Source organism: Lissotriton helveticus, chromosome 1_1 (assembly GCF_964261635.1).
Source record: "Lissotriton helveticus chromosome 1_1, aLisHel1.1, whole genome shotgun sequence".
NCBI classification, from domain to species: Eukaryota; Metazoa; Chordata; class Amphibia; order Caudata; family Salamandridae; genus Lissotriton; species Lissotriton helveticus.
The window spans coordinates 1,443,804,183-1,443,831,701 of record NC_136057.1 but is presented as its reverse complement, the minus strand read 5'-3'; the positions used below and the strand labels follow the sequence as shown (position 1 = coordinate 1,443,831,701).

Here is a 27,519-nt window from a genome sequence, read left to right as displayed (position 1 = left end):
CTTCAGTGACGAGTCAATCAGGATACGAAGCGCCGAACCGGCGGGAACCGCGGTGGTTAAGCGGATTACCCCGGAAGCGCCTCAGGAGGAGAGGCGGTCCCTCTGGAAGACTAGACCGCACCTCGACTTCCGCGAAGAAGTGAGGATGCGGTATTCTGTATGTGTGCAGGGGAGACGCCGAAACGGCAAAAACCGCAACATGACAGTACCCCCCTAAGACAATACCCCCAACCCGGGGTCAGACAGGGGTGGCAGTGCGAGGGGAAAGTGGGTGGCCGACATGAAAGGAACGGACCAGCTCGGGGGCATGGCGCACATGTGACAAGGGCTCCCAGGAACACTCCTCGGGACCGTACCCCTTCCAGTCAACCAGGTAATAGAGCTTCCCCCGGGTACGACGAGAGCCCAAGATGGCCCTGACCTCGTATTCCACATGGTCCTCAACCAGCACCGGAGAGGGAGGAGAAGGGACAACACAGTCTGGGTGCACAGCATGCAGAAGGGAGACATGAAAGACGGGGTGTATTTTCATATGTGAAGGCAAGGAGAGCTTCATGGAAACAGGGTTGACTACTCTCTCGATGGCAGAAGGACCCACAAAGCGAGGCAGACGTTTCTTGGGCCCGTGCATATTAAGGTGACGGACGGAGAGCCACACCTTGTCTCCTTGTTGGTATGCGGATTCCTTCAGTCTGTGTGCGTCGGCATACGTTTTGTAGGATTCCTTGGCTTTGGCCAACTCGAACCGGGCTTGTTGCCATAAGTGGCAAAGGGCACCATGATATGCCCGAACAGTGGGTAACAGGTTGTCTTGTGGTTCCTCCCAAGCCGTGGTACTGGGATGCTTTCCTTGGAGACAGTAGAAAGGAGACATACCGATGGCTGTATGTTTGCTGTTGCTGTATGCGTACTCTGCCATCCATAGAACTTCTGCCCATTACTTTTCAACCATCAGCAGTAGGCAGCGGAGGTACTGCTCCATGGTGTGGTTGGTCCTCTCGGCTTGTCCGTCTGTGTGGGGATGGTATGCAGACGAAAGGCGCACGTCCATCTCCAGTATTCTGCATACCTCGTTCCAGAAACGGGACACGAACTGTGAACCCCAGTCTGGTATCACCACCGAGGGGATACCATGTAGACAAACTACATTATGCATGAAGACTACAGCTAGTTCGGTTGCCGTGGGTAACTTCTTCAACGGTACGAAATGTGCCATCTTGGAGAGATGGTCCACAATGATGAGAACCGTGGTCTAGCCGGATTTGGTAACAGGGAGTTCTACTACAAAATCCATGGATATAGTGTGCCATGGATAAGGAGGAACAGGAATGGGATGCAACTGTCCAGTAGGGGCTTCCGACCTATTTTTCCCTTGAACACAAACGGCACAACGGGCTACATGGTTTCTTGTGTCCGCTTTCATGGTAGGCCACCAGAAGTGTCTCTGTATTAGATCTAGGGTTTTGTGATAACCAGGATGATTGGAGAGAATGTGATCATGACACATGCTCAACGCTTGTTGTTGACGAGCCGTTTTTGGTAGGTAATACCTGTTATCTCTGAATAAGAACCCCCTCTCGTGGGTCACACCCTCGTGTCTTCCTGTCAAGTCAGCAGGATCGATCAGGCTTACGTCCTTTTGTTGTTGTGTCAGGAACTCGGAGGACAGTACAACCCCTGGAAGTGCTGTTCTGGAATAATGGGAACAGACTCGGTTGTGGGCAGCGTGTCGTCGGTTTCTGCAAGTCGGGAAAGTGCATCCGCCTTGGCGTTCTCCTTTCCTGGTCTGTACGTGATAGAGAAGTTGTATTCGTTGAAGAACAGGGTCCAACGCAGTTGTCTGGCCTTAAAGGCGCGTGCTGAGCGTAGGAACTGGAGGTTTCTATGATCCGTGTAAATGGTCACAGGGTGTTTGGCGTCTTTTAGGTAGTGGCGCCATTCCTCACGTTGTCTGCTTTTGCGTCCCAACAAAAGGAAACGCCTTTGCGAAGCAGCCGGGTAATAGGAGCCACCATACCGGAGAAACCGGTGATAAAGCGACGATAGTAGTTGGAAAACCCCAGGAATCTCTGGATGCCTTTCACGGATGTTGGGGTAGGCCATAGCAGAATGGCCTCCACTTTTTTGTTGTCCATCTGTATACCAGCCGGAGTGATGATATGGCCCAGAAATTCAACAGCATTCGTGTGAAAAACGCTCTTCTCCAGCTTCACATACAGACGGTGTCTTATTAACTGTTGAAGGACGGCACGGACGTGCTGAATGTGTTCCGTGGGGTTCAGTGAATAGATCAGAATGTCATCGATATAGACAATACAGAAGACATCGATGTAGTCCCTCAAAACCTCATCTATGAAGAACTGGAATGCTGCGGGGGCGTTGCAGAGTCCGAAAGGCATGACCTGGTACTTGAAAAGGCTGAATCTGGTCCAGAAGGCGGTCTTCCATTCGTCACCCTTCCGGACTCTGACGAGGTGATAAGCCCCCCGCAGGTCCAACTTCGTGTAGATGGAGGCGTTTTTCACCTGGTCCAGGAGGCTAGAAATCAATGGTAAAGGATACCGGTTCTTCACGGTGATGGTGTTCAAAGCCCTGAAGTCAATGCAAGTCCTTAGGTCTCCCTCTTTCTTAGCCACAAAGAAAAGAGGAGAAGACACTGGAGACCTGGAATGGCGTATAAACCCGTTGTTCAAGTACTCATCCAGATAGGAGCGTAGATGTTCGTTATCCTTCTGCGTGAGGGAATAGATTCGACTGCAAGGGAGCGTGGATTAAGTCGTTGATTAAGGCATTAAGTCGATCCTGCAATCGAACGAACGATGGGGTGGCAGGGTATTGGCTCCTTTTTTGTCGAAAACTACTGCCAGGTCAAAGTATGCCTCTGGTATGTCTGCGTGGGTGACAACCACCGTACCCAGCAAGGGTAAGGAGTGAGCTTGTACGGTACGTACACCGAATGGTTCATCCTCTGGATAACAGGAAACGCTGCAGTGATCCGAATCAAGGGTTATTACTCTGGACACCCAATCGATTCGGGATTGTGGTTTACCAGCCAAGGAAGCCCCAATAGATCTTGAACTGGGGGTCATCTATTACGTCGAAGCCGATGGTTTCTTTGTGATGGTTAGCAAAGGACATGACGATTTCTTCTGTCTGATACCGGATGAGGCCAGAAGTGAGGTCCGTTCCGTCTACCGCCTTGACCGTTTCTGGTTTTGCCTTGGGTATTGTGGTCATTCCTAGGTCCTGTGAGTATTGAGTGTCGATGACGTTCCCGGTGGCTCCGGAATCCAGAAGAGCGGTCACCAGCCATACTTTGCCTAACTGGTTACGTACGACACCTCAACACCCACATGATGACTGCCATCAAACACCACAGGGATCGCCGTTTGGCAGGAGGACGAACCCAGTAGATGGACCCCCTTATCAACTGGGTTACTTCGTTTCCCGTCTTGTCTCCCTTGGCAACGCATAGGGCCTACTTCCTCTGGTGCGTGTAGGTTTCACCGGGCATTCCCCTAACGAAGTGTCCACTCTTGACGCAGTATAAGCACTGATTCTGTTTTCTCCTCTTTTCTCTTTCCACGCTGGTGAGGGGACCCCTTATGCCTCCTATTTGCATGGGCTCTGGAACGTCACTAGAGGCGGTGGTTTCTTCTCGGCTTTGCTCGGTTCTTTTATTCCCAGAAGACAGGAACCGGTTATCACCCCCTTTTCCTCTTTCGGTTTTCCTTTCCTGTATTCTGTAGTTCACCTTGACTACCAGATCGATGAAAGGCCCTATTTCTTCGGGTGGGTCAGGCATTTGTGATATTAGGTCCTTAGGTTCGTCACGTAGACCGACACTTTCTTGGACTCGAGCCAATGGGCCTTAATCACGAGTCTGCTAAACGTAGTGATATAATGGAGCAAGTCGTTGTTGCCCTGTTTCAGATTAAGTAGCTCGTTGTCTGCGGCCTGAACGAAAGTGTGACGGGTGAACATTCTCCGCATAGTTTCCTTGAACACCCGGAGATTGTACAACATGGGATTGTCGTTTTCCACCAGTGATATGGACCACTGGGCGGCATCCCCGCCCATGTAGGAAAGAATGAAGGCAATCTTTGAGGCGTCGTCTGGAAAGGCGGTAGCTCTGGCCATGAAGTGCAGATGGCATTGGTGAAAGAAGACGCTATACTTGGTGCTGTCGCCATAAAAGCGTTCAGGTGGTGCTAACTGTACTGGGTGAGGTGTGATAACTTGTATCGCCGCGTCCGGGTTGGTTGTAGAAGAGGACCCCCCAAAGGTGAACAAGGGTGGCCGTAACAACCCCTCCTGTCTAACCCTAGAACTCGGGGAGGGACCCCAATGGCCTGTTACCCCAGCCGCCAACTGGCTTTGTATGGCCGTCATGTCATGGCGTAGGCTGAGGTTCTCTGCCTGCATACTGGTCAGCATGGCCGCTATATCTTGCAGGGATACCTCCAGGTCACCCATGTCGTCCAGGCGAGATAAAAAAGCGTGGGCTTCGTATTCTGTCAGGTACCCCACAAAACTTACCTCTGCTTGTGGAGTATTCTCGCAGTGACAACAAGAGCTACCGCCCCTGTACCCACCTAACCCCGTGGGAGATAAAGATGTACCCAACAGGGATGAGATGGAACCGGGGGAAGTGAGCCAAGACTGATGGGTTGGTGTTTTGGGTGCAGATATGGAACGTCTCTGGGCAGGGGTAGGACCGTAGACGCCAACTAGTAGTGGGAAAAAATGGATACCCAGTTAGAAGAAAAACCCACACCTCCCTATCCAACGTACGCCTCTACACACATACAGCAAGACAACTACCTGGTAATGGAGTGTCCAGACTCCGGGAGCCGTATTACTAAGGCTTAGAATGAGTGTTCCTGTGAGGTGTACAATATGGAGGTTGACCTCTTGCAACCCCCTTTTGTACGCGCTCCAGCGCGGCGTGGAATACCCCTAGTAAGCGCGGTTATGTAAGAAGAAAGAAAAGAGCTCCTGCGCTGGTAAAGGAAACAAAAAGGAAAGCGCTGCTGCGAGATATGCCAATTCCCAGTGTATGTGACAATGATAGCACTCCTGCGTGATAATGCAACCCCTAGGAGTGATTGGCAATGACAGCGCTCCTGCGCGATATGCCAACCCCCCAGTGTATGTGACAAAGAACCCTCCAAGAAGCGCTACAGCGCGGAGAGTTCTACCAGCGATCACAAATGCATCTGTAACCCTCTCTCAGCACTCCAGCGCGAGGGGATACAAGGCAGGAAATGTTGGTGAAGACGCGGAATAGACAAACAGAAGAATGCGCTCCAGCGCGATGAGAACAGCCGTTCTCGAACTGCACAGAAAACAAGGGAGAGGACGCTACTGGCAGCAGTCACAAGAAAACAAGGGAACCCTACCCACTGAGGAACCAGGGTGCGTATTTTATATCAAAGAAACAATGGGTCCAGTGGAACAATAAGTGTATACTTGATGAAAACACAACAATGTACAATAATAGTATGAAGGCTACAGAGGATGTTTTCTGAAGGAAAACCAAAACTCATAAACACAATCGAGTACCATCATTTGTTATTTTTGCGAGAATTTTTTTTCAAATATTTACATATAACAATTCACATATCATATAACAGTGTGAAGACTTTAGAAAGAGTGTCCCAAGTGTAAAGTGTGAACCGAGGAGTGATTTGAGCACACATTAAGGTGACAGCAGTGACAATTATGTACACGGTTTCAACAGGAGTGTATTTACAAGGAAGTGGGAAATGACCATACAAACAGTATTCAATAATATATACAATGACTATTTAATTCATAGACATTGATTAAAAGGTTCATTCCCAAGGAGCGTCGACGGCGTTTCGACCCTTTAATGGATAAAGGGTCTTGTCAGGACAGGGGCGGTGTGGGACATCTGTAAGATTTCAATGAAGGACTCAGTGGTAGAGTTGGAGCCAACCATGCGTGAAAAAGGGGAACGATAAGGATACTCACAATGGACCCGTCCGGGTACACTGTAAGTAGCCGATAGATGCGAAGGATTTCGATCGTTTGTGATGATAACCCGGAACTTGATAGTAAAGTCGTGGCACTGAGGTGCTGCAATGAGCACGGATAGGGCGCTAGACAGGAAAATGCCGGAAAATGCGCGCGGTCTGCCTTAGTCCGACTGGCAGCAGTAGTCCTCGGGGATACCTGCTAGTCGGGATCTCACAGCAGGCAGCTTCAGTGACGAGTCAATCAGGCTACGAAGCGCCGATCCGGCAAAACCGCGGTGGTTAAGCGAATTCCCCCGGAAGCGCATCAAGAGGGGGACTGGAAGACTAGACCGCACCTCGACTTCCGCGCGGAAGTGAGGATGCGGTATTCTGTATGTGTGCAGGGGAGACGCCGAAACAGCAAAAACCGCAACATGACACCTACATTCCACATAGATTAGCAGTGCTCGGTTGTCATAGTGAACCACCATGACAACAGAACACCACATTAGGTAATCTGGATTGAGTCGGGAAGCGCTCAGGGCTCATATCTAGAAGTAGTTGTTTCGGTGACTGGGTACAAGCAGGGATACTTTAACTTTGATCTAGACATCTTAGGTACTTGAGGATGCTCTAGGTTAAAGAGGTGCCCCTAAAAAGAGAGTCCAGCCTATAGTCTTTGAAAACGCCCGCCTCAAAACCAACCACCCAAATAGGATGCCAACCTCCAGGAGTTCTTGCACTTACTTCAGGTGGCAAATGACTGGTACTTTTAATAGCTCCAAGGCTCCTCCATTCCTGAAGGAGCAAGTTCCCATTGTTGAATATTTTTTGGAGACAAAGCCCTGGTGGCCACCACAAGATCTGTTTGGGATGGTTCAGGATAGTATGTTTTGGAAGAACACATTGTAGAAAATGGTGCCGCATGGGTTTCAAAGTCGTAAAGGAAATCTCAACTACACAAATGTATCCGGTTGGCTAACAACCATATCCACCATTCTTATGTAGTATTGGGGGGATGGGAAGGAGTGGGGTACACGTATGCAGCAATGTCGGAGATGGACAAAAGCAGCCAGACACAATGGAGACCAACATCTTGCATAGCATATGCACTTGGGGATCTAATGGACACACATGCATGTCCTAGACAGGCTTAAGACAAAGGACCTGGGTTATGATCTTTTAAGGAGTGATAGGGAGAAGCATACAAACAGTCATTCAATCTTCCCACAGGTTTAGATGTAAAAAAGGAATATGCCCCCAGCGAGAAACCATGCTGCCAGCACCATCAGAAACTCACTGACTGAGTAGACATAGAAATAACTTTATATTGCAACTGTTTATAATAGGTTTTCTAGTGCTATACATTTTTTACTTCAATACTCAAGTCTCATTTTGTGCCACATTCTGGAATGTGGAAGGTCTAGAGCATGTACTTGTCAGCGGAGTTCAGTCTTGTGGCAGTTGCTGAGTCTCACTTGCTCTGATCGTTTTGCTCCCCAGACCATTGCTGTTGTACAAGATGAATGCTGAGTGGAATTGAATAGTGTGAGCCACAGTAACGGACATGACAATCTCAATCAGTCAAAAAAGCCAATTGTCTGAGGTGTGAATAAATGGATTAAGTCTTCAGGTGATGGCAGATTCTGGTCAACCTAGCACAATAATTTCTGACAGGACCTTTTAGGAATATTGGGAATCGGGATTTTCCATTATCCAACACTGACATTAATCTCAAAGCATTCGGTGGGAACAGGATATTGACAGGCGTTGGATTTTTAAACAGTACATTAGAGTGTCTTAGCAGGAACACCATTACCAAAATGTATGTTGCCTTAAAGGGAAAGATCTCACCGATTGGCAGGATCTAGCTAGATTACGTCTATAGTTGAAACCATGTGCTAATGCTGCAATTGTTCTTGGAGATATGCCCATTTTACAGGTAGATGATTGCATTGCCTTTGAGAATTTACAAGTAGATGAAATTCTTTATTTCCGAAGAATTTACTAACTGCACTGGTATAGTAAAAATGCTTTGCACACTATATTTGTCTACAAGTTCAGGCAATTCCAGTTGTCACAAATGCAGACCAGGTCGGCTAAGGGTTAAAAAAAAAATTAAAAAGGGAGGTAGGTATCTGCTTGATCATCTCTGTTCTGAAGGGATAATTCAACCCACAGATTTGTGTAAATGGGTTTCACCGACAGATTTAAGCACTCTCAATAATAACATCTTTTTTGACTGTCAACCCTTTACACACTTTTAATTGCCAACCAATTTAGGGGAATTCAGGTATCTTTCTATTGAGAATTTCCATTCAGCATATCACTGAGTTCTCTTGACAGTAGAATCACTGGAATTAACTTTTGTGACGCTTTCTGGTGCAATTAAGTACTTAAATGTACTGTTTGGGCTTGCCTCAGTGGCAAGCATCTTTAAAAAAACATATGGATGGCTTGTTTTATGGTATGCTTGGCGTATAGCCACTCCAGGATGACATTTCACAAAGGATACGTGAGCACACTAGGTCAGTCTGGAACAGGTGTTAGACAACTTGAGAGACAGAGGGATGACCAAGAGACAGGGCAAGTCTACATTTTTTGCCCAGGAGGTGGAGTACTTAGGACACTTTCAGTTTCAAGCATCAAACCAAAATACAATTTGAGCCAGGCAATTGTAGAGGCTAAACTGACGGTTGTGAAAGAAGCATTGATGAGTTTCTTAGGGTTAAGTGAATATTAACACACTTTGTGTACGCTTATGCGGCAGTTGTGGAACCCTATAGTTAAAAAAGCTCTACGTTTGTTTGGTTAGAAGAAGCATTTGTGAAAGTCAAAAAGAATATTGTGGCTACACTAGCTCAGTTCCTCTACAGCAGGCAAAGACATGCATTATTACAGTAGATGCTACTATTTGAGGTTTGGGTACTCTCCAAGTCAAATCATGGATGAACATGAGCAAACAGTTACTTTGCATCACATACCTTAGGACAAGCAGAAAGACATTACAGTGAAACGGAAAGAGAGGCTCGTGCATGTTCCTGGACCACAGAGAAATTTTAAAATTATACATGTGGAGTCAAATTTGAAATCTTTAAAGGATCACAAGCCATTAGTCTATTTGTTGAGTGGCAATGGTGTTGGAAAGGCTTTAATCAGACTGTTATGCAGGGATGTGGAATTCCTATAGCCTGACGCCCGGGACATATTGTTTTTGGGTCAAGGGCAACAGGTTTTAATGTGTATTTTGTCCAGGGGACAAGTAGGCCCGAGCCCGTACTGCACAAACCCTTTGGCTGCCAGTTTACAGTACCACATTATGGATCATGGAAAGGCATTGTCTACAGTTAAGGTAATCTGTGTGTCCATGTGTTCTTGCTGTTCAAACTTTTATTTATGGTTCATTTATACGAAGCCTTTATTATTAAGGTGTGCACTAAAAGTAAATGTTGTAAGCTCGGCCTGCACTACTGACAGTGAGTCCATTATAAATGTGTACACACGTTTTCAAAGTTTAGTAATATGAGGATATGCATAATGCTCCCAAGAATGCGCTCTGAATATATACAAATATTTGCAGAAGCTTGAAAGCAAGAGTGATGATTCTTTGCTTTCAAAATAAAATGTTCACAAACAAATTCAAGTAGGAAAAAAAAAATGTTGCTAAACTACTGTAAGATTTTAGGTATCATATCTTTGCAGCATCATTTAAAAACATGTTGATGTATGCTTGTATTTTCCAAAAATATTCATAATGGAAAATTAAATTAAAAATACGAATATGGTAAACAAAAATAAACAAGCATTGGCAAAGCCAGTAGGTCTGAAATTGGTAGTCAGTCTTTTGGTTTTGTCAATGCGTAACTTGTTTAGGCATGGTTTTTGTAAAACCTTATCGGTTTGGGAGCTGCTGGGCCCTCACCATTCTAACAAGCATTGGCAAAAGCAACACTTGTTTTTGGTCTCAAAATGCACACATTGTAAAAGCATGTTGGACTTGGCCCTTTTTGGCAGGTTCGCCCCTGAACGTTTTGCCTTAAGCTCTGACATAGTGGTAGTGATTTTAGGTCTCTGGGCACTTTAGCACTGTGGCCCAGTGTAAAGTGTGTGTGCGCTCCGAGTGCGTGTGGAGATTGGCCTGCCCTCCCATAGGAATGCAAGGGGGATGTGTGTGTCCATGGTAATACCTGGTATGAGAGGAGTGTAGAAGCAAGTTTAGTATGTATGAACTCGTGAGGATAAATGCTGCGCAATGCTGTGTGCAGATTTATGGTGACTGGTGGAGAAATGCCACTTTTAGAAGTTGTTATAATAAAGATGCCTACAAGGGAATTTATTCAAACTAAAATCACAGGTGACTGATTATTCCCATTCGTGAATAACTGATCAAACTGATTGACTTATTACCGGTTAGTTTTGTTTATGTCTCATTATTTTAGACACAGTAATCAAAATACTGAAGGAAAAAAAGAAGAAAAGCTACACGGGTATTGTATTTGTTGAATGATATCACTTTACTGTTACCCCTTTTTACAATTTTTTTTTATAAAGTGATATCATTCAACAAATACAATACCCGTGTAGCTTTTCTTCTTTTTTCCTTCAGTATTTTGATTACTGTGTCTAAAATAATGAGACAAAAACAAAACTAACAGGTAATAAGTCAATCAGTTTGATCAGTTATTCACGAATGGGAATGATCAGTCACCTGTGATTTTAGTTTGAATAAATTCCCTTGTAGGCATCTTTATTATAACGATTTACAGCCCAAGCTCGCAAGGGTTTATTGGGTCACCCACCCCCTTAAAACTACTTTTAGAAGTTGGCCTTTCTGTGTACTGTGGGTCTGCCTGCCTGATGTGAATTACATGTCTGGCTTGTGATTGACAGGAGCTGAGAGGTGTGGGTGGCTCCAGGAGACAGAGTGAGTCAGCCCAGTGGCGAACAGAGAGATCTGCATGCAGATGGGCGGGAGGAGTTGCACCTGGGACCTGAATAGGGCTGTGCCTTCCCTCCACAATGCTGGCTCCGCCCCATGTGGTGTGTCTGATCACTGAGCCCCCACCTGACAAAGGGGAGAGGAGCCGGAGAAAATAAAGTGCTCCAAATCCCCTCTAAACCAGTTCTGACTGGTATCCCCATGCCCTGCATTTTTACACAAGGAAAATACTAGTATAAATATAGGGGCTGTGACCTCATGAAAATGCTCAGTTCTGGTGCTATTCCTGACGGAGGGGACTTGCTGCTGCTGGGGCCCAGGAGGAACCATTGGGGGATGCCTCCCTACTGGAGGGCCCTGTGTGCTGGCCCTTGGGCCCAGCTCTGCCCCTGAAACCCCTCATGTACTTTTCCTAAAAAGGACCTCCAGGACCTTGCTGCATCTTTTCGCGCCCTGTGAGCGATTTTACTTTTATTTCTTAAAGGTGCTTTATTTTAATTATTCTCCCAAGCAGGAGCAAGAGATTTCCGCAGTGTCGCGCTGCTTGGGGAGAGAGAGAGAGAGAGGGAATCCCCAGATTAGAGAATCCCCCGTGATGCCCTGAGAGCGGGTGCCCACCCCGCTGATTGATCGTGCTTGCGGGTGCCCACCCCGCTTATTAACTTTAATTAGGAGGGAACCTACCCCCCATTGTCCGCCTATGCTTTTATCTAAAAGCGGGTGCCCACCCGCACTTTACTGAGTGAAGTATCACTGCCACCAGACCGGGCCAGAAGTCAGGAAGCGTCATGCCTGTCTTGGGGTGGGACTTCTGTCTTACGAGGGAAGCCCAGCGCCCACACATTTGCCGAGAATAGAAGTGCGGCCGGAAGCTGTGCTGCGTGCTGGGGGAGGACGGGAGCCTCCCCCTTCTCCCCGAGTACTGATGACAAGTCCTGGGTCCCAGGAGGGGGCCCGGGTGAAGAGAGTGATGCCGTTACCCCGGGATACTACAGTGGGACTTCCGGAGTGAAGAGGGAGTCCAGCGGGCAGCCGCAGAGCAACCGGGAGAGGAGCAGAGTCCCCACCCAAAGTCCCAGCTGAGTGCTCAGTTGGCGAGTGGCCCCAGCTGGCATCGGGCCGCTCCCCCGTTGAAGGAGCAGTTCAGTTTCTTTGTGGGGAATGTTTTGTTTTAGGAGCCAGCGCGCTCCAACGCTTGGGGCAAGTTATTTTTAGGGCATACCTGTTTAGGAGAGCCTGTGTGCTCCAACGTGGGGGCCAATTTGATTGAAAACGCCGGAGGGCACAGATGTGCCAGGGCCCCTTCAGTTTATTTACTCCAGCTGCCCCGGTCGCAGAGGGCAGCTGCAACAATGGGGACATAGTTGTTTGAGAGCCCCAGCGAGGCCTATAGGGCACAGTCGTGCCAGGGCCCATTACGGATTTACAGCTGCGCCGCCCTAGCGCGGGCAGCTGCAACATTTTGGCGCAGTTTTGTTTATAGAGTCCCTGAAGGGGACAGATGGGCCCAATGGTACCCAGGCCTCTAATGGCTTCACAGCTGCCCAGTAAGTAGTGGGTGCTGCTCCGTTTAGGCCCTCATTTCATATTCCCAGCTGCCCAGCAAGTAGTGGGCAGCTGCAACGTTTAAGCCTGCGCAGAGTGCGCACCCTTGACTTACGCTGCCTTGGCAGCGCGCCCCGACTTTTGGGACATAGGGCATTTGAGCCCCTTCTGAGATGGCCAGTTGGCCAGGGGGACTAATAGTGATAGGCCGCTAGGCCCTAATGTGCTTTATGTGGTGCTAGGAAATGTGATTCATGTCGTATGATTTACGCACCCTGTTTTGATACCTCTAAATGTAGTTTTATGATTAGGAGGTTGTTTTGCATATAATGGTTTATGCTAGTGAGATTATGTTCCACTGAGATTATGCCCCTAATGTGAGTTATGTTTAAGAGGTCAGGGTCTAATGCGTTTAGACTTATGAGAGGATTGCATAATGTGTTTATGCTGGTGAGGTTGGCGCAGAATTTAGTTTGCGCCTAATGTGATACTGTGCATAATGTAGTTTATGTTACAGGCTGATGCTAAGTACAGTGATTACCAGTTGTACGTTTATGATATGTTTTACTTTTACTACGTTCACTGATGGTTCTGACAGTGGTCCAGTGGGCCCGGTCAGGTGTATATAATCCCTTGTAGATATGATCGAGTGCCAAGTGGCACGATGTATATTATGTGAGTACTATTCAAATGTGTTATGAGAATACAAAGGCTATTTTTGATATAACCTGGTGTGGAGTTCCTTTTGTGGTGTGCCTGGGATGTTGTTGCTGTGTGCGTGCGCAAATGCTTTACACATGGCCTCCGGGATAAGCCTGACTGCTCGTGCCAAGTTATCAAAGGGGTGAGCAGGGGTTATCTTTGGCGTGCAACTCCCTCACCATGACTAGAGTGGTGGTCTCTGCCTGGCTTTGGCGCAAGCCTTAGCCAACCAGAGATCCCATTTCTAACACAAAAGTTCCGGGCACTGATCAAAACTACTTTGTGTGCCAATATGCTCTTTGAAAAAGAGCAGAATACTGTCACTCACAGTGAAGCCAGCTGATAGAGAGAAAAAAAAAAGAGAGAGAGAAAAAAAAAAGAGAGAAAAAAAAAAGAGAGAGAAAAAAAAGAGAGAGAGAGTAAAAAGAGAGAGAAAAAAAAGAGAGAAAAAAAAGAGAAAAAAAAGAGAAAAAAAAGAGAAAAAAAGAGAGAAAAAAAGGGAAAAAAGAGGGAAAAAAGAGAGAGAGAGAAAAAAAGGGAAAAAAAGAGGGAAAAAAAGAGAAAAAAAGAGAGAGAGAGAGAGAGAAATGGAGAGAGAAAAAAGAGAGAGAGAGCATCTTTGAAAAAGAGCAGAATACTGTCACTCACAGTGAAGCCAGCTGATAGAGGGAAAAAAAAGAGAGAGAGAGAAAAAAAAGAGAGAAAGAAAAAGAGAAAGAAAAAAAAGAGAGAAAAAAAAGAGAGAGAGAGAAAAAAAAAGAGAGAAAAAAAAGAGAGAAAGAAAAAAAAAGAGAAAAAAAAGAGAGAAAAAAAAAGAGAGAGAGAGAGAGCAAGAGCGCGAGAGAGCGAGAGAGCGAATCTTATTAAACACAAAAGGTAATGGTTAACGCCAAACCTAATTAGAGGCCCAATTATTAAAGAAAGTTTCAAGAGTGCATCCATGGTATATACCCTTGCATTAAGTGCATATAAACAGTTTCCATGAATTCACAAGAATTTACAGAAGTAGGCCTAGAAATAGTACTCCTAGAAAATATTTGTGAACTGCATTTTAGCATGAGCAAATGTGCATGTGTAGATTTGCTCAGGTGAACATCTGAATGTTTCAAGATCACTTTACCTCCAACCACTTTTTTCCCCAAACCTGGAAAAGGTTTTATGTCTGCCACTGTCAGGAGTAAATGTCCAAACTTTTTCAGTAAGGGAAAAGAGTTGATGAAAACCCCTAAAACATGCAAGTTAGTAGGTTTGCAGAGACTCAAAAGGGAATTCCAACCCTTGAACTATTGCTTACCACTACCTTCAGCTCCAATATGTAGATCTGCAGAAACGTAGCAACATAAGGGGATTGCTAGTATTCAAACCCTTCTATGGTACGAGCCCTGGCATAATTAGAGAGGCTATATCAGAACTCCTATATAATGAGATTGCTGCCGTAATTTGTCGCCGCATTACATGCCACAAAAGTGACCAGTGGATTTTGTTACAGGACAAGTAGATTTATGAAGCAATCTGCCCCATGGACACGTGGATATTTTATTAAATTCCACACCCCTGGTTATAGCCGATATTTAACTTGCAGGAGTTTAGTTTTGTTATCAAATACATTCCTGTATGAAAGAATGAAACAGTGGACTGCCTTTCATGCCTGCCACTGTCAGAGGATTCAGTTGTGAAAAACTTTGGTGATTCACAATGTGCAGTAGCAGCAGTGGAGGCTGTACAAATCTGTGAGGGACACAAGTCAAAGAGTGGCGAGAGGCACATCAACATGCTTTGCTGTGCATGGTCACAGAGCATAAGGAATGGGTGGCCCAAATAGCAATGTTAGATTCCTGAATAAAGAGATTATGCTCAAGTAGCTTCTGAACGGTCTCTCATCCAAGAGATGATCATGAGGTAGGAATGATTTATTCCACCTATGTCACAAAGAGAATGGTTATTAAAAACAGAAGATGTTTGACACTGGTGGGGAGTGAGGGATAAATGGTCACAGGCACTGGTAAACAACTATAACATCATTTCTGGTGGCCATCTCTTGATGGTCGGGTGCTCAAGTGGCTCGATAGTTGCTTTGAGTATTCTGGTTTTAGATAAACATCGAAAAACTTGAAAGAATACACTCAATCCTGTACTACTTCCAGGTGCCCATGGCATAAAGTTGCCATGAATTCTGCTGGTCCATTTAAACTTCTACAAGGAAATCTTTATGGTCATGATGGATTCAAATTACAGATATATTATTCTTTTGATGACTTCGCGAAGACTGAAAATTTGATCAAGATCCTGAAGTATTACTTCTCTATTGAAGGTTCAACTAGACAATTGTTTACATATAAACAGCACTCGTTTTGTTTCAGAGTGCATGCAACATTTCTGGTTTCAACTGGATAACACACACTTGCAGGTTGCCCTGAACAGTCCCTCTTCCATTGTCCCAGTTGAGGGGGCTAATCTGTTTTTGAAAGAGTATTCAAAAAGCCTCAGTGGCTCCACTCTCTGTGGAGGACTTTCTGAAACAGAAATTGTAGAGTTTTGCTGTTACCCTAGATATGTATACTGGCATATTGCCTTACAAACTTCTGGGAGGAAGAGATCCTAGTAGTAGGCTATGCCCAAGAAGGTTAAAGGACAGTAAGACTAACAGCATTAATTGTGATTCTATGCATGGGATTGTGAGTGAAAGAGTTCTGTGCAAGTAGTTATCTTCAAAACACTATTTTGATAGAAAAACACAAGTTAAAAGTGGGGGGATTGGGTTTTAGTCAAATCTCCAAAACAGGTTGCACAAAGGGGCTCTAAAGTTTATTGTAAGAGTTTTGAGAGCAGCTATTTTACTATATGAGAAAGGTTAGTGCAATAAAAGAAACATAGTAGGAGTTACTGAAGAAGAAGCAAAAATTATTTGCAATAGAAAACTATGAAGTACGCAAGAAGGGTCCGATTAGTTAGTACGGGAAAAAGAAAATTACGTTTTCACTGATACGCCTATGACAAGTAGTAACAATAGACCTGAGAGTAGCTCTGCTTCGTTAGAGATGTATGATGCCACGAGTAATTCACTCAAAAGGCAGTGTTCCGGATCTACTTCAATGGAAACATATTCCATATCTTACAAATTGCCATAGCTAAATTCTGAAAAATATTGCTTTACCAATGTCTTTGAAGGTTTTTCACACTTCACATAAAATGAAAAATGATACCCTCATTAGAGAACGGAATGAGTGTGCAACATTCTCGCATGATAAAACTGATTCACTGTTACAAAGAGATACAGGTGCTTGTGTTGTGAAGCTTTACTTCAATAATTTGGCTCATGTTGTACCATGCTCTGGGCTGTCAAATGTTCAGAGCATGTACTTGTCCGCCGAGTTCCATCTCGTGGCATTTGCTGAGAACCACCTGCTCTAGTCACTCCACGCCCCAGTCGTGGGTCCATTTTACCAAAATTAATTTTAATTATTTCTACTTGCCTGCCTTTGGATGCTTTAATGGCAATGCCACAGGGCAGTATCCGCTTTCATAAAGGGCCTCTTTGTACGATCCTCGACAATAGGACACAGATGTCAAAAATACAGCTGAAGGGAGAGCCTCCAATAAGCCAACAGGATTATTGAGCACACTGCGGAAAAACATACGGCTGTCCAGAAAAAGTTCAAATGAACACAGGCACACCTTCCCAAACCCAATCAAAAAAAACTTATGTCCCATGGGTCTTCCTCTCTCCACGAAAAAAACTGCTCTCATTCCTCCTCCTCCTCAGCCTGTTAGCTGCCAGTTTGCCAATGTGCTGCTGCCCTCTAATTGCTACTCACTGCTATGCTCTAAGTGGTCCTGCCTGCCCATGAAGTAGAAGTCCAAGTGATCGCCCTGACAACCAGTCACTTTGTGATGCTCTCGGTCCTTGGCTGTTCTATCTTACCTTTGTTCTATTGTGAGGGAATACTTTGTTGCCCATTTGGCCTTTTCAAATTGACAGAGTTTTTACTTCCCAAAGGCTAAGGTAAACAGTAGCCTATTCATTCAGTGGCTGTTGCCTGGTGGGACAGCCTTAGATAATATTTAGTAAATATTTATGTTTAATATAAAAAAAAAACAGTCTCTGCTATCCATCTGACATCTACAAGAGGCAAAGATCACAATCCACACCAGCAAACACTTAAGAGAGGAGAGCCAGAGCAAAATCAAAGTCCGAAGCAAAATTAAGCACTGGGAGTTAGGGGGGAGAATATGAGGGGTTCCTACATGAACTGGGCGGTAAAAGGCAGGCTAAGACTTCAGCACACCAACGATACAGGACAGTATTGTCAAAGACAATGTGCTATTTCAGACACCTTAAAAATATTACAAATCCCGGAACTTCACCACTCGGAGCTCAGAACCATTCGCAGAAACACATTTTCTCTGAACCAAGGAATGAGAAACAGATTTGATCCTGCAACTCGGTGATTTATAAAGGTTCACAAATTTTAAGTATGGCAAAGAATGGGACCCTAGTTTATTAATACAACCTCTTTCATATTTACACAGTTGTCTTCTGACAATAAGGACCCTTGCCCTCTGGCACAGAAAAGTAGATGTTCACCATCTGGCCCTGACAATACGGCCCAGGCTCTTAATGAAAGCATCCTTCAGTCTTCATATTAAACCTCACCCTCCAACATGCCCTTTTCCAGGACAAAGCATGTTTACATGGACATCTGCACAAACCATGACAAATTTGAACGTAAAATCCCCATGGTATGATATAATCTTTGGGAATTAATAACTGCAGGGGTTAAGCTTTATGATTTCATTTGAATGTTTTATTACATTGTATTTATGCAACAAGGATACTGAATGAAGCTAAATCTATTATATGCGTCACACGGATGTTTTGTACCTTTGATGGTTATGAAATCTAATAAAGAATCTTTGATTGATCGAATAACTAGTCTATATTACCATTAGGATTTTAGGAGTAGGTGCCTAGCTAAGAAACATGACCAAATGTAGGATTTTCCAGCAGTGCCAGTCTTGTCAAGAGTTCAGAAGTCCCCAGCCAATCCGGTTTCCTCAACAAGGACATTCCAGCCCACATAATAATTGAGATATTAAGGTTACCTCCTTCCCTGAATTCCTGCCTTCCTATTTTCCAGAGCGGTACAAAAGGGGGTGGTGATGGACGAAGCATCTGAATCAATCAAACACTCACACCCAGTCAAAAGATCTGGGTTTGATCCATCACCGTTCTTTAGCCCACTCTGCCACCCCAGTTCAGACATGGCTATATGCAAATCAGTCTGACCCTGGTCCTCATGGGAACAGTCCAGCCCGAACTGCCAAGCCATGCCTTCCCTGGACCGGAAACAAGCTTCCGAGGACCGGTTTCTGACATTCCAGCCGTCTTCAGCCCGGCTTGCTTGAATCCAGTGGCAAAGTGAGCAAGGGACTCACGTCTGAGCATACCCTGCCACACTTATGGCGGCCAAAGCGGTACAAAAGGGGGTGGTGATGGACGGAGCATCTGAATCAATCAAACACTCACACCCAGTCAAAAGATCTGGGTTTGATCCATCACCGTTCTTTAGCCCACTCTGCCACCCCAGTTCAGACATGGCTATATGCAAATCAGTCTGACCCTGTGCCTCACGGGAACAGTCCAGTCCGAACTGCCAAGCCATGCCTTCCCTGGACCGGAAACAAGCTTCCGAGGACCGGTTTCTGGCATTCCAGCAGTCTTCAGCCCGGCTTGCTTGAATCCAGTGGCAAAGTGAGCAAGGGACTCCCGTCTGAGCATACCCTGCAACACTTATGGCGGCCAAAGCGGTACAAAAGGGGGTGGTGATGGACGGAGCATCTGAATCAATCAAACACTCACACCCAGTCAAAAGATCTGGGTTTGATCCATCACCGTTCTTTAGCCCACTCTGCCACCCCAGTTCAGACGTGGCTATATGCAAATCAGTCTGACCCTGTGCCTCATGGGAACAGCCCAGCCCGAACTGCCAAGCCATGCCTTCCCTGGACCGGAAACAAGCTTCCGAGGACCGGTTTCTGGCATTCCAGCCGTCTTCAGCCCGGCTTGCTTGAATCCAGTGGCAAAGTGAGCAAGGGACTCACGTCTGAGCATACCCTGCCACACTTATGGCGGCCAAAGCGGTACAAAAGGGGGTGGTGATGGACGGAGCATCTGAATCAATCAAACACTCACACCCAGTCAAAAGATCTGGGTTTGATCCATCACCGTTCTTTAGCCCACTCTGCCACCCCAGTTCAGATATGGCTATATGCAAATCAGTCTGACCCTGTGCCTCATGGGAACAATCCAGCCCGAACTGCCAAGCCATGCCTTCCCTGGACCGGAAACAAGCTTCCGAGGACCGGTTTCTGGCATTCCAGCCGTCTTCAGCCCAGCTTGCTTGAATCCAGTGGCAAAGTGAGCAAGGGACTCACGTCTGAGCATACCCTACCACACTTATGGCGGCCAAAGCGGATGCTCCGTCCATCACCACCCCCTTTTGTACCGTTCCTATTTTCCAGGTCAGTTCAAAGTAGTCATCCAGCAGACAGTCAACGCTTGCAGTTGCCATAAAAGATACCATTGATTGTCAAGTGAGCTCCCCTCTCTCTGAAATCATGCTTTTGTCTCCACAAATAACAAATGAACTAGCTATATTAATACCAGGGTCAAAACCTCCCACCCGGTCATAAAGTAGAGACCAACTAAACGGATGCAAATTAGACAAAATAGGAGGATAAAGAATCAAAACAACATTTCAATGTATGAAAATACACCTCATAACTTACTTTGGAACTCTGACAACATAGTCAGTTACCGATTGGCTGCTTGCACCCTAAAAAAGAAACCAAGACAGGTTGAGTTATTCTTAATATGCACGATTGAGCTTTAAAACGTTTCCAATGAAAAGAGACAGAGAACTCCCTCCCACATTGCACCTATGAATAGCTGCACAAAAGCTAGTGTTGGGATTTCTGTAGTCAATTAGGAATTATGGCTTGTATCCCAATTCTACCTTTAGAACACAATGCCAAGGACTTAATATATCTTCATTGGCTGCAAATGCATGACAGAGAATAATTTTAGAAACTTTCTTAGAAATCACCTGCTCTACTAGTAGGACACTGGTATAATATGTTCCTCCCCACAGTCTGAGATCATCTCAAGGAGCAAACATAATAGCTATTTAATGGGACACAGAGAACAGTCTCAGTACCCCAGCCCTAAGTTTGTCTTGCAATGACAAGCTACCAACAAGGGCTTAAAGGTCTATGCTAAGCATATTCTTCAACTCCATATCTAAGTCAATTGGGCATCTTCAGTGTGACAACCTGTGGATTATCCAAAAAACGATCTGCATACGTTCTCAACAACACACTAATGCCACTGTTCCACGACATCACTCAGCCATCCAGCAGGTAATGTTCACTTGCCACTCGTCTTATTCACCAACAAGGATATTTAACTATCTGACAACCTTCGCCCTACTCAACACATACTGCTTACCTATACCCATTACGAAGACAAATTGTTGCTTTCACTCAAACAAAGCCTATCACGCCAACAGCTCAAGACCACAACTACAGCTAAATAAATGATGACTTCTTACACCCAACCAGAAAACCATCATCTCAGGAAAGAAGTAAATTATTTTGCATCCATGCTCTTGAATGTATTCACTAAAAACGTCCCCAAATAAACCATGAGAAAAATCCTGCTAGACATGTTTGTGGCCTTCTTACACATTGATCCTCAAAACTAACAATGACTGTCTTGAACGGTTACTGTCAGATCATGATTTTGTTTGGGAAGGAAGGCACAGAGCAAGAAAGTGCTACTGGGCCACAATTGTGGCGTCATCCAACTCTTGTGTGGGCCTCCCTACTACGGTTCTGCACACTGAAAAGTTGACCCCTTCCGTCCGTGTCTCTGAACAGTGAGGGCAAGCTTTCAAAGTATTCAAAGGAGGTAGTGTGTGGGGTAGAAAATCAGAACAAAAGCAGTAAAACAACAGACACATTGATTCTTTGGTCAGGCCAGTGCTTATTTTGTTAAAATAGAAGCACTTTAATCTCACAGAAAAAAAAAAAGAAATACTAAACAGATCAATGGGGAATTCAGATAGAGGGTTCTACAAAACAACTACTTGGCTCTAGCAAAGTTATACAGGAATTTATGACAGGTCTAAAGAGTTCTAGCATCAATGTAAAAGCCCGTAGCCGTAATCAGGCACCGCTGTCAGTTCGTAATTGGGCTGTGTAAGCAATTATGTTAATTAACCTGAACTTCAGTTTGTATCATACCTTAATCAACTCAAGACCTCAGTGCAAACTACTGAGGTCTCGAACGAGCAGAATGTTACGCTTCTAGCATGTGTGGTTCTAGGTACACATCCTTAGGATACACTTTGGCATCATCTCCATGTCAGAGTCAATGTTTTTACCACCACCAGGGTCAGATTACCAAGTGTTCTCCAAGCATATGTTCTGAGCCCGGTCCGTCGGCCCGTTCATATCCTTATCTATCACATCAGACTTTTGCAAGCTCTTTTCATCTCCTGACCAATGAAGACACTTAAGATCTTCGTCGATTTCATGGGTGTCGAGGGTCTCGTGTCTCTCGAAGGTAGAGTGCGGTCTCCAATCCACTTACCGCCAGAGAATGCTGCATGGGTGATGGAACGGACACCCTTTCAAAATTAACCACGCTGCGTTTAAAAATACTTATGGGCAGATCACCACAAACTGTAATGTGTGTCTGTCTCCTGACCATGATGACATCTCTTGGCTCGTTTTCAGGTCTAAGGTGGTACTGCAGTAGTGAATGTACCAGAAGACCCCAAACTTCTTTAGTGAAAAAGATCTTGTCTGCACCAAAGAATAAGAAGAGGTGGGCCTCTTAGATCTGCAGGCCAGGCAACAAGCACCCAGTCTGGAGACAGTGTCTTCCAGCAACTTTTACCATGAGGAAATGGATGACATTGAGCCAAGGCAAAGACTAGCAGTCTGCACACCAAGACCACGCCTTAGGTCACAAGTATGCCATTGGTTCCTGAAGACCATACCACCAAGGGGGGCCCCAAATGAAATTCCATGTCAAAGTAGAGCCCAACTCCTGTGGGAACTGTGAGTTGAGCCTAGACAATAAATGAAAAGAAAAGGGAAGTCAAGGATAAGGTCCCCAATCACCTTTATCTCTGGTCGGCATCAGCAAAAGCTGCGGAACCGAGCAAGCCTCCACCAAAGGGAGTAAACCTCCATCAGCCGTCAAGCATGAGCTGCCTAGAGGGCAATGAACACCTTCTCTTGCACCCAAACTCTGCAACAAAGGCTCAGTCTATGCAAGGGCACAAAACTCAGTCAGTGCTAAAACTTTCATCTATCCCAATGCCAAAAGCAGAGCCAACTTTGGGGCCTCCGTCGATGCTCAGAGCCAAGGATATCAAGGGTCCTACCCTCAAAAGACTCGACAAGAACTCTATTAATGCCAGATGCACTTGTTCATCCACCCAATAAAGGGCAAGATCTCGGTGAAAACACTTCCACTGGAGCCTATCAGAGCTTTGGAAGAGGAGTCTGGCCTTCGAGGTGGAGGAACTTTCTTCCAAGCCTCCCTCTATAGAGCCAGCACTGAGGAAGTGACTGACAAAGCCACCAGTCCTATTCCTGTGCCAAAAAGCCCACTCTACCTCAAATAACACACCACCCCCACTGCCTCAAAAGTCACCATCTTATATTAAGATTCAGGAAGTCCTGATGGCCACTTTGACAATTGTAAATCATCCCTTAATGCCAGGCCCCACTGATGATCCCTGGGAAGACTAATGCAGACCCTGCATGTGATCCAGATTTTAAACACTATCCAGTAAAGTCCTCACTCACTGACATCATGGCCTAATATGAAGTGATTCAAAAGGTGCCGCAGTCTTTCATAAGGTGGGCATGCATGTCACCCAAGAGGAAGACTTCTTCCTCTCTTCTTGCCGTGACGCTTGGAATTCTGAAAGATATTATGACAGCCTGATCTTGGCTGCAAGTATTGAATTTGAGCAGTTAATTTAATATATATTTGAAGGGATACCGATTGGGTAGGCCTCATCTTGTGGTGGTCTATGATAAGATTCTACAGGTTACTCCACAGGGTGACAGTAATCAGGCTTATAAGAACCACGCGTTGATACCTGCCCAAGTTGTTGGGATCTTCTGCACACTTTTGGTACATTGCCTTCATGATAAGGAACCTGCATGTTTTGGCTTATATCCAATTATAATTTGGACCAATCCGGACGTAAACTTCTGCATGCATCTTCACAGTCATCTGTGCCTTATTATTGGACCCACTCGATATTCTTGATTCCTATATCTTCTCCTCATTACTAAAGAGGAAGTTGGTGTGCATACGTGATATGGAATACTCTTAATTTAGGTGGGGAATGACTCATAGGCTACGGATCCGGCTATTCACATGCTTCTTCCCTTATGAGATTGATTTATTCAAGTTTTCAGTGCCCTTAAGAAGTCCGTCTCAAGGATGAAACGCGTTGGCTGTACCGTTGTGAAAAGTGATGTTTAGGACCTCGTTTTAAAAGTTATTGAATTTGGAATAAAAAAGGAAAATTTGGAAGAACATCTGTGTTGGATACAGACTATAGAATTGTCTTACCTTGGAATTGATGTGTGGCGCACCTGTGCTTATGTTTTAAATTGTTAGGTTCCTACGGGGACTTGCATTGTGACAGTGGGTGCGATTTAGTGTGCACACAAACCAGCAAGTATAGAGGGGTTAGAATAGCAGAGGGATAGCAGCTCAGGTGCTGTTGAGTAGAGGGTTCCACAGTCAGGTTCGTGTTTCTTTACGTTCTTTGTGGACATGCTCTTTAAGTCAGAGAGCACTGTCTGTTTTTCTGTATGCTAAAGGACATTCTAGACTCTGCTCCTGATAACTTTAAGGAGCCTGTCATGGCCAAGATAGGAACTTCACATGTGACTTGCCGGAGGCAAGATACACAATTTCCTCTCTTGTTGGGATGAAATCACACTGCACCAGTGGGCTCTAGTGGTGGTCCAATGCGGCGATTAAATCAAACTACACACACATCACCTCCCCAACATACCACCCAGTACACATGCTCCCAGCAGAGAACACCTCTCCCTCCTTCAGGAAGAAGTGCTTACCCTCGTACAAAAAAGGTTGCTATGGAGAGTGAGCCCCTCCAACATAAAGGGCCATGCTAAACTCTTGTATCAATACCTTGTGGGAGCCTGTCAAGGTCAGGGTTTTAACACCAAGGGGTGAAAATAAATTCAGCCCTATCCTAGTGACCCAGTGTACATCAACGGCTACGTTCCTCCAGTGTCTCTGCTCATCCACACCACACACAAGTGCACCTCTGCCTAGTCCACTGGCAATGCTTCTCTTAACCAAAAGATTGAGGAGGCGTACAACAGGGTAGCAGGCGGCAGCGACCCATTGATATATAGCCAATTCTGGGCCCAACTGGAGGCAATGCATGATCTCCTTAAACCTCTCCCAAAGGAGTACAAAAAACAATGGGAGGAGATAGTGAGTGTTAGATACTGTGGACACTACGAGCATTAATACTAGTGTTATCCATAAAAGCCATGCCTGGCTTGGTACCTTCTGCTTCAAGCCTGAAGCCTAGTAACATCTATCAACCTCCCATTCAACAAAGAGCACCTTTTCAGGCCGTGGGTTGACAAGATGCTGGAAAAATTATGTTTTTAAGGATATGAAGACAGCAAAGTCCATGGGGATGGTCCAAACAACTCCTTACACTGCTCCTTTTGTAAACAGCAGCTCAGGAGAGGAGCTAAGACTTAGCCCGAGCAGCCACATTTGATCCAGAGTCAGCGGTCCTTCACCCGAGCACCATATCTCCAAACGGGGGAAAGCATGAAGCACTAGACACCTTGGAAACTTCGTTACAGGCATGTATTTGAATGTTTTTTTCCTGTTGTTTTCCTTCCACAGGTATTTTTTGGCTGACTCCATACTCTGCGAGTCCATCAGTCTGACTGTGAGTTTACAGCCAGGTCCGGAGGGCTTAGGGTTGGGTGCACCTTAGCATGTGCACACCACCCAGGTCCTTGCATTTATTTTCTATTTATTTAATTTACTTCACTTTTTCTGGTCCTGACGAAAACCTGGGAATACCGCTAACAGGTTGAAACATGTAGACCCAAGCATTTCACACATAGATATAGTTGGTCAATTTAACCATCTCTAATATCTTGCCTTTGTTTTTATTATTGTCCAGTACCTTCAGATTAAAGTTTTATTGAAGGTATACTGCGCCAATTTTTAACATCATTTTTTTGCACTACACTCAAAAATTACCCGCTCCACTGTCATTCAGATGTCGCAGCACAGCCGGATGGCACTCGGCTATTCGGGTGGGACCCCGATGATGAAGCATGTCACTGACCAGGTCGGTGAGTGAGGGGTCTTCTAAACAAGGAACATCTTCCTTGTAGCTTCATTCGCTCCCCCTTCTCCATTAAGCCCACCACTCGGTCTTTTGGTGCTACTCCTTCTTCTTGTTTACATATATTTAGGTTCAGGGGACCAGGAGTACCTCCCTCCACTCCTGTGGAGATACCCTTACTCTTTTATTGTTTTTGACATCAGCGGTCCTTCCACCAGCAACCTGGGATGGTTTACTACAGAAGCTCCTACAGGGGTAACAGGGGTAGAGATAAAGGTGTCTCCAGCAAAGGAGTGGCCACTTGCAAACAGTGGCTTAACCCACCTTCTGAGATCACACATGACCTGTCAGTTGCAGGATACTTAATTTCCTCTCTCGTTGGGATGAAAGCACATCTTTCCAGTGGGTTCAAGTGGTGGTCCAACACGGCTATTGCATCAAACTACACAAGTGCCTCTCCAAACAATCCACCTAGTACAAATGCTCCCAGCAAAGAACACCTCTCCCTCCTTCCGAATAAGTGCAAACCCTCCTACAAAAGGGCACCATAGAGGGTGTCCCTGCAACATCAAGGGAACAATGCCTACGCTCTAGTTTCTTATCCCCAGAAAGGATGGCTCTCTCAGGCTCAGCCCAAGGCCTCAACAGCTGCATCAATCAGAACATTTTCGCATGACCATTCTGCAGGACGTCATCCCCCCCTCCTTCAACAAGGAGATTAGACGATGGTGCGTATCTCTAGAATTACTTTTTCTACACAACCATTTACCCTGCACATTGGTGGTACCTTCACTTTGTATAAGTTTGGGAAAGGATGGAAATGCCTAACTGCAGGGAAAGATTGCAACAAAAGAAAGGTTGCCTAAGGCAAGGTGATGACCAGAGCTAATATGGACAAGAAAACCACGAACATACAGAATGCTATGAACATACAATAAACAATGACATACAAAGATAGGATGTTCAGTTGCTTAATTTATAAAAAAAATGAATCAAAAATATTTTATATAAACATTTTTCTGTATATATTTAAAATACATTTCTTGGCATAAATTGATGATCATGAATAAAGTTTATATGACAATGCTAACCAAGCAATGCAGTCTTTGTTGCTTTTTCTATGTAATACAATGTTTTAAACTGAATTTATCTGAGCCTAGTTAACAATAGAATTTAATTGGAAGTGAATGACACACAAACATTTGCATGAACTGACGGTCAATTATATACACACTAAGCGCATTTCGGCTTTGCCTTCTTCAGGGATCCGTTTCAGTTAAAATCTGATTGATAAACTCCCTATGGAAGTACTGGAGATTGATGACTGACGGTCTGAACTTCCATTAACCATAAAAAAGTGTCCTTATTCAGACTGACGCTGCATATATTCCACTTGAGTTTTACTGTACATGGGATGATTAATGGACGAATGTGTGGGGCTGGCTTTTTAAAAACCAACAAGCTGGCGGTGAGCTCCTGATCTAGCTAGCCAAATGTGGCGGCAAGCTGCTTATTAATACATCTCTGCTTCAAGTGTAAGACATGATGTTCTTCACAGGGTTGAAAACGATGTTCAAATACAGGGATAAAGAGGAGCTCTCGGATTCCGGCTCCATGCAATGGATACGTGACGCGGGAAAGGTTCCTGGGCCCTCATAGCAGGTAGTGGCAATGTTGGTTCCAAGCAGGAGTACCCAAAACATGAGCACAATCAAGTGTGAAACCTCTGCACCAGACCTATCAATGTCCTGAAGTAGCACTGAGGAGAGACAACAGGACCTACCTAAAAACTTCCCTCCATCCACCAACAGAATCAGTTAACTGAAGCCTATTCCCCTCCCATTATCAAATGGCAGGCCTCAAGAAGAACTAATCAGCAATTTGCTGCTAAAAGTGCCTCAATGTA

At 45.2% G+C, this 27,519-nt stretch overlaps 1 protein-coding gene across 2 annotated transcripts in view; it reads right to left on the bottom strand.

The window, feature by feature from the left end:
- Window positions 1-27,519, bottom strand: part of GTF2F1 (general transcription factor IIF subunit 1) — a 228,668-nt gene that overhangs the window by 191,501 nt on the left and 9,648 nt on the right. For both annotated transcript variants that reach the window (XM_078685706.1, XM_078685702.1), the window contains exon 3: window positions 19,957-20,003. In XM_078685706.1, coding sequence (XP_078541832.1) covers window positions 19,957-20,003 — 47 coding nt within the window. The remainder of the gene's footprint in view (window positions 1-19,956; window positions 20,004-27,519) is intronic.